The sequence below is a fragment of the Nicotiana tomentosiformis genome, unplaced genomic scaffold (assembly GCF_000390325.3).
Source record: "Nicotiana tomentosiformis unplaced genomic scaffold, ASM39032v3 Un00268, whole genome shotgun sequence".
In the NCBI taxonomy this organism is placed as follows: Eukaryota; Viridiplantae; Streptophyta; class Magnoliopsida; order Solanales; family Solanaceae; genus Nicotiana; species Nicotiana tomentosiformis.
In genome coordinates, this window is record NW_027174827.1 from 44,619 (window position 1) to 52,969 (window position 8,351).

At 34.6% G+C, this 8,351-nt stretch overlaps 1 protein-coding gene across 1 annotated transcript; it reads left to right on the forward strand.

Annotated features, from left to right (window-relative positions):
* Positions 1 to 675: 675 nt before the first annotated feature.
* On the forward strand, positions 676 to 1,788 carry LOC138903979 (uncharacterized). Its single transcript, XM_070192535.1, has 2 exons — positions 676 to 1,122; positions 1,236 to 1,788. The coding sequence occupies exons 1-2, from the start codon at positions 860 to 862 to the stop codon at positions 1,618 to 1,620; spliced, it is 648 nt and encodes a 215-aa protein (XP_070048636.1). The 5' UTR covers positions 676 to 859; the 3' UTR covers positions 1,621 to 1,788.
* Positions 1,789 to 8,351: the final 6,563 nt, after the last annotated feature.

Sequence of the window (8,351 nt, forward strand, 5' to 3'; positions counted from 1 at the left end):
CCTTGGAGTAAATAGTGTTGGAGTATGTGTTAGGAATGTTTATATGAAGAGATAGTAAAGGTTAATATATCAATTTTATTCCTAATTAATGTTAAAAGGTAGATTTGAAAACAACCAAAAAAATCATTTATTGTGTATCGAAGGGATTAGTAGCTTACTCTCTTCGGCCCTTATAATGTCATTTTAGCCAAACAAATTTGACTAAAATAAGTGTCACTTTAGAAATCAAGAAAACATTAATTGCTTTTTCGAATTTACACTCTTTCCAAATAAATGATCTATTTTATATTCAAAAGGTCCATTAAAATTTATTACTCATATTGAGGAATGATAACGGTCTAAATCAAATAACTTTTATTATTAGCATTATTAAATGATTTCTTTGATGGACGTGTGAAAAACTTGCCGGACGAATAAATTAAAAAATAAAATTTAGAATTCACATGAGTTCTTTGATAGGTGTGTGAAAAACTTTACAGACGAATAATAAATTTTAAAAAAATAAAAACTGTAATTCACCTATTCACATATTCCCAGTTTTTATAATAAGAACTTATATCTATCTTGTATTAACATCTTATCGAAAAACAAAAATAATTTGCAAATGTGATCTTTCATAAAACAAAGTTTCAAAGAAAAAGTTGCTAAAACTGCAGGGAAGAAATTAAATGGGATAATGAAGGAAAACCTCTTATCACACTCAACTGACGTGGTCTCTTTCTTTATTTCCTTTTTTTTTTTGGCAATACTCAACTGACTTAGTCCAGCATCACTATTTAAAAGTATTTGATAAAACTAGATATATAAGTGATTGTCTTCTTAGAGAGCGTATATATCACTTCTATCTTTGGAGCAAAACATGGCTAACATAATTTCCTTCCTTGAAGTAGATTACGCCGGTACTAACAGGGCCGCAAACACCCCCGGCGGTGTCCGTTTCAACCGAGATATCGGTGCCCAATATAGCAAGCAAACACTCGCAGCTGCTGCTTCTTTCATATGGAAAATCTTCCAGCAGAACTCTCCAGCTGACCGCAAAAATGTGCAAAAGGTAAGTATGTTCGTCGATGACATGGGCGGAGTAGCTTACACTAGCAATAATGAGATTCATGTCAGTGCCAGGTATGCAATAAATTCATTCAGTAAATAAGCAGTGGGTGCACGTATATATAGTCTCGAACTCAAAATGCATATATGCATATATTAAGTGATGCCTTTAAATTTGTGTTTTGTAGGTACATTCAAAGCTACTCTGGTAACGTCAAGAGAGAGATCGCCGGAGTATTATTGCACGAGAGCACCCACGTTTGGCAGTGGAATGGGAATGGTGGGGCACCTAGTGGATTAATCGAAGGGATTGCTGATTATGTGAGGCTCAAAGCTGGTCTTGCACCTAGCCACTGGGTGAAACCAGGCCAGGGCGACCGCTGGGACCAGGGCTACGGCGTGACTGCTCGATTTCTTGATTACTGCAACAGCCTGAGAAATGGGTTCGTGGCACAACTTAACAAAAAGATGAGAAATGGCTATAGTAATCAGTTCTTTGTTGACCTGCTGGGGAAGACAGTTGATCAACTTTGGAGGGATTACAAAGCTAAATTCCGCACAGCGAGCGAGTGAGGTTGTCTAATTAGACCCAAAATTAGAAACATCATCTACTTTTACCAATAAAAGGCTATGTGTACCATGGTCTTCTTGAATGATAAAATTAAAGTTCTACTTTTACCAATAAAAGGCTGTGTGCCATGGTCTTCTTGAATGATAAAACTAAAAGTACAATTATACTGAGGTGACGATGTTTTTTCTTAAAACCATCTAGTATTCGAAATTTACTAATTTGACTAATCCAGATTTGCCTCCTAATTTTTATAGAGATCATAAAAGGGGAAAACGCTCTCTATTAAATTTTTAATTTCGAGGGCTCGAACCTAAGACCATCGTATCACTAATTAGTATAAGCAATACTATGCTCACCAAATAAAATAAGAGTTCAATATATGTGAAAAACATAATTATCAATCTTACTTTTTAGGTAAACCCAACTAGTGTGTCACTAGAATCTTTAAAAGAAATTGGTTATTCAAAACATGCTGCATGCGATAGAATACAGTAGCTATGCCGTATGCGAGGATAGTTTATTCGTAATATAATTATGAAGCCACTTTCATGTATTTATCAAACTATTTCCTCTTCTATCGTCTCTTTAGATGTCTATAAAAGATTGTTATATATGTCTGATACATTAGCGTGCCTAAAAGTTTTGGATGCCAAATGTTTGTAAGTAAACTAAGAAGTCAGGGATTAGCTTTTTCGAATTGGAATAAGTTCTTTTTTTCTCTTACGTCGAACGTTGAATTCTAAAAAATTAGAGTTAAGAGTATAACAAAAATTGTAAGACGTAGATGAGTCGTACAATTGTAGTAATTTCTAAGTATGGGCATTTTGGTCGCCCTTTCTGTAGGAATTGTAATCCCTGGTTAATTACTACACCTCCTCCCGACGAGATAAAGATTTTTAATAGCTTATCTAATCGAAATCGAAAGGCGGCCAATAAAAATTAACTCTCTCACTCTAATTAACAATCCTGTAGTTATTAACGTTTTTTTTATGACAATTCGTTAAATTTAGAAATTTAGCAATATACGACTGCAGTATAGTTATGTAAATCCTAATACTATAAGCAACTTTAATTCTTTTCTTTAGTTACTTCTGCAGCTAATTTTATTCAAACTTCAAAAGATTATAGGACTTTGAATTCCAGTAGAGGCCACAAAGCCCTATGTAAGCCCTATGTTGCACGTTGTGCTGCAATGGTTCCAAGGCACCACTCTGATTACATACTACTATTCTCCAGCAAGAGAGCAAAGCATTCTAGGAATAGTATGTACCATCTGTGAAGAAATCAGATATCCATAGCAAATAAGTAGAAGAATGTCACCATAAAGCAGGTCACGGTTGCTGGAGTGTCCAGGATCAACTCAAGAGAACAAAATGTGAAAAATATGAAGTTGGTGCAGAAGTAAACCGGAAATATAATTTTCCTTCGCCAATAGTGAACCAAAGAAAAACTCACCATATTTTTATCTAGATAGTTTAACCCCTAAAGGAACTGAAAGAACAGATCCAACATAGTACAATTGTCCCGTAAGCTAAGCATTGCCACTTGCAGTAAATAAAAGGGGATTATTTCTGATCAATATGCATTACGTATCCCTAATAGACTCCAAAATGCTTAGTCAAAAGCAAACACGTTAACTTTTAGTCAAAAGGCCAACATGTTACATCATCCATTTTACCTTGACATTACTGCAAATGAACTTTCTCAATTGTGGAAACAACTTCATCAATGCTCTTGAAGTTTTGTCTTTCTTTCCGAAGCTTCTTTGCACAGTTAAGCGCTCGTCGTTCACAATCAGCTCGTTTGGCAGCATCCTTGATTGATTCAAAATCTTCTAGATGAGCTAATTCTCCTGTGTATTATTAAGAAAATAAGAGTTTCAATCTCATGCACCAAGACTACAGAACTCTCTTGGGTTTAGTAAGAACATTGCTCTTGAATTCTGGAACAAGGCTTAGTTGATTGGCATGAATCCAGAGGCGGAGGGAGAGTAGAAGCTATGGCTTCGGCCGAAATAAGTAGTTTTGGTTTAAACTATGTATTTGTATTAAGAAATTCATTGAATATGTTCAAGTTATTAATTAAGAACCCAATAACTTAAAAAATCTAAAATCTCGAACCCACAAGCTTCAATCTTGACTCCACCTCTACAGAATCAGTATTTTTTTCCCGGGATTAAAAAAACATTGCATCTTGTCCACCTATATGTGAGTATAGATACATTCACACGCGCACACAAATATTGCTGTTCATTGAGCATCTTTGTGCCTTCTGAGTTACCAAATGTCATGGGAAACAAAGTACTTGCTTTGTTTCCCTATGCAAGGGGTTGTTGAATCAAAAGAAAAACAGTAGAAAGAGAGAATGGATATAACAAATGTATTATGGCATGTATTTTGGCTAATGGAGTCCATCTCACATAAGTATAAGTATCTTTGTAAAGTGTAGACTTTGTTGGCAATATTCTTTAGACCCAAAAATATTGCATTTTGTGGTGGACATCATTTGCACAAGTTGTATTTTTTCTTTTACACCTAAGAGGCCAAAAAAAATTTGCTTATAAAAGGGAAGGCCATTAGTTCATTTTAGACACACCAACAAGACTTGATTCTTCATTTCTTGTTTCTTCCTTTCCTCCTTTATTAAGAGTATTTTTGTATGAGAGTTAATGTTGGAAAGCACTTGTGTGAACCCTTTCTTTAGAGTGATCTTGTGAGGTTATTCTCTCAGGGTATTTGGGATTAATTAGAGTGTTTACTCTAATTTTGTACTCTCTTTTGTACTCTTATTGGTATAGTAAAATTGCTCCTCTCCGCTTGTGGACGTAGGTTACACTGACCGAACCACGTTAAATTGGTGTCTTCTTTATCTACTTTAATTACCGTTATTATCAACTTGCATTGTCTTTGTTATTGTCATTATAACGTTGTTTGGCTAAATCCCACACTACCCAAGTTCCCGATCCTAATAAATTGGTATCAGAGTCGGATCTAACCGGGTTTGTTTCAGTAGTAGCCAATATGACTTTGACAAAGACTTTTGTTGAGAAATTTGATCGAAGTGCAAACTTCGGAATGTGGCAATTAAAGATTGAAGTTATCCTAATTCAGGATGGCTTAGATTTGGCGTTGCAAGGAAAGGAGAAGAAGCCGGATAAAATAACGGATGAGGAGTTTGCCATCATAGACAAAAATGCAAAAGCACGTATTATTTTGAATCTCTTAAATGAGGTTTTACGTAAAATTTTTGTGGAAACCACAGCCAAAGGCATGTGGGAAAAATTAAAAACCTTATATATGAAGAGCACGGTGAAAAATAGACTTTACCTGAAGCAGAAGCTTTATACAATTCGTATGGGTGAAGGTACATCTATTCTCTCTCATCTTGACACCTTTGATTTCATTCTTATGGATTTGAGTATTATAGATGTTGAAATTAAAGATGGGGATCAAGCTGTGTTATTACTTTGTTCTCTACCCCCATCTTTTAAGCATATAAGAGATACGATACTTTATGCAAAGGATAATATCTCTTATAAGGATATTAAATATATCTTAAAATCAAAAGAACGGATAGATAGTAATATTACTGGGGAAGCTAGTAGAACTCAAGCGGAAGTTGGCTTGTTTGTTAGGGGCAAATCCGACTCCATATCCAGATACAATAATTTAGAGTGTCGTTATTGTCATAAGAAATGTCACATTATCTGTGAATGCTATAAACTGAAAAATAAAGAAAAGCATAAAGAAAGAAAAAATGAGCACAAAAATACTAACACCGCCGAAGCTAGTGTAGCAACTGATGAGATTGAGGGAACTATATTTTTAGCAACTAAAACTAGTTTCAGATTAGACAATGGGTGGATTTTAGATTCCGGTTATTCATATCATATGTGTCCTAGCAATGACTTATTTTCTACATATGATTTAGTTGCAGGTGGAGTTGTCCAATTGGGTAACAATGTTACTTATAACGTTATTGGAAAAGGTACAATTCTGATCAGAATGCACGATGGTGTGGTGAGAACTCTCACCTATGTTAGATATTTTCTTGAGTTGAAAAAAAATCTCATATCTTTGGGCACTTTAGAATCCTTTGGGTGCAAATTCACTTGTGAAGGTAGAGTTTTGAAAAATTTTCAAGGTGCTCTTGTGATCATGAAAGCACACATATCTAGTTCGTTGTATACTTTATTAGGATCCACTATTATAGGCCCTACTATAGTTTCGGTATCAGACAACTTGTCTGATTTTGATGGCATTAAATTTTGACATATGCCCATTGGGGCTTTTTGCGGAGAGGGTGGAGCAAATTTACTATATCAGCCAAAATTAGGCCAAGGTGGAGACTTGTAATATGGCTTATATTTTGGCTAATGGAGTCCATCTCACATAAGTATAAGTATCTTTGCAAAGTGTAGACTTTGTTGGCAATATTCTTTGGGACCCAAAAATATTGCATTTTGTGGTGGACATCATTTGCACAAGTTGTATCTCTTCTTTTACGCCTAAGAGGCCAAAAACTTTTTGCCTATAAAAGGGAAGACCATTAGTTCATTTTAAACACACAAACAAGACTGGAGTCTTCATTTCTTGTTTCTTTCTTTCCTCCTTTATTAAGAGTGTTTTTGTATGAGAGTTAGTGTTGGGAAGCACTTGTGTGAACCCTTTCTTTAGAGTGATCTTGTGAGGTTATTCTCTTAGGGTATTTGGGATTAATTAAAGTGTTTACTCTAATTTTGTACTCTTATTGATATAGTGAAATTGCTCTTCTCCGCTTGTGGACGTAGGTTATACTGACTGAACCACGTTAAATTGATGTCTTCTTTATCTACTTTAATTACCGTTATTATCAACTTGCATTGTCTTTGTTATTGTCATTATAACGTTGTTTGGCTAAATCTCGCACTACCCGAGTTCCCGATCCTAACAACAAAGAATAAAAATAAGAATTCACCAATCACCTTATCATATTAGCAGCAACAAATCCAAGAGTGTCATCAAAGAGTTCTTTCATGTATTTCTGCTGCACCAGTTGTCGAAGATCAGTATTGTTGTATATTTCAGGAAGATATGCCTCACCAGGACCATCCTTGTGCTCATCCCAGAGTCCAAGAAACTTTTTGTGAAAGAGGTTCCAAGTCTTTGTTATTGCCTTCAGAATCCAAACTTTATATGACTGAAAACAGAGTGAAACAGTAAGTGCCAAAAACTATGTCAGTGTATTATTGACTTTGCAAATATTGAAGAAAGAAACAAATGTCAAGTCTACCAATCCATAAGCACATTTACATGTCCTCGCTGGCAAAAATCTTATATAGAAAACTAATAAGCTGAGGAACTTATCACCAAAATTAAAGAAAGAAGCAATTGGACGAAGGATGTGAAAGGAAAATAAAGGTGGTTTGTTCTTATTTCTCACTGTTTGTCCATCTCTCTGGTAGGTGTGACCTGTTAACTTTTGTTCACAACCACTGAGAAAACGACCACAACAAAATCTGATCTCTATCAGAATAATCTTATATGCAGATATTCCCTTTTTATACTAAAATCATTATAGAGAAAAGATGCATTCATCAGCATATGAAGGATGATAAAAGGATCTTTCATCTCATGGAAAATAATCCGAAGAAAATTAAAGATTTTAAAAGTCAAGAAACCGAGCTTTAACACTTGAAAATATTACATACTCCGAACAGTTGTCAGCTTGTGAAGATATTTATAAACTCATTGAAATCTCTATATGAATATTTAAATATAAAATCATATCTATGGGGGAAAAAAGCAGCACATGCCTCAACTTCTCCAGATGAATCATATTTTTCCTCCTTGTATGAATATTGGACATCCGACGGACTAAAGGTACCATTGCCGCAACTTCCTACAACAAAATTGGAATTTTAGCGGGTAAGGAGTTGCCTCTAAACCCCCAACATATATATAGTTACTAGTAAAGGACCCAATAAGCATATATTAAATATTAAATATTAATTTTTGGGATTTTCGTATAAATAAACGGTTAGATTTATTATTTATTTCCTTTAGTTGGTATACATAAATTATACTAATGATACATGATTATACATATAATATATATATATATATATATATGGATTATACATATGCAGTTTTTTTTTGTTAAGAGTTCGTCTTCGAAGAATCCTAAAGTTAATCTTAAATCAGCTAAAATAACTGGGGGGAAAAAATATACTATAATTTTTTTGGTCCCAACTATTACCTGAAAAAATAAATTTTAAAAGGAGCTTGCTTGATGTTCATATTATGCTAATCTTGGTACTAAAGATTCCTTTTTATAACATAAAATATTTGTTACCACCTTAAATACAAAATTCATTTTGAGCAGTTTTAATATATTTTCAGAATAGCGATCACCGATGTTAAGGACTAGAATATCATGCACAAGGAGAAAGAACAAAAAGGGGAACCAAGACCTTTACTATGAAAGAAGAAGATCACAGCAAACGAAACATAGCATAGAAAGGCAAATGTTGGAGTAGATATACCTTGCGGTCATTGGCCTGTTCTGCATGTCCATCTTGGGAAAAGTACGCCAGAATTAGATTTCCAATAAATGCTCCAAAATCAAAACCCATTGGCCCATAGAAAGCAAATTCTGGATCAATTACTTGGGTTGAATCGTGAGTGACCATCAAAGAACCAGTGTGGAGATCGCCATGTACAAGAGCTTGGGCTCTCTCACAAAACCTGCAAAG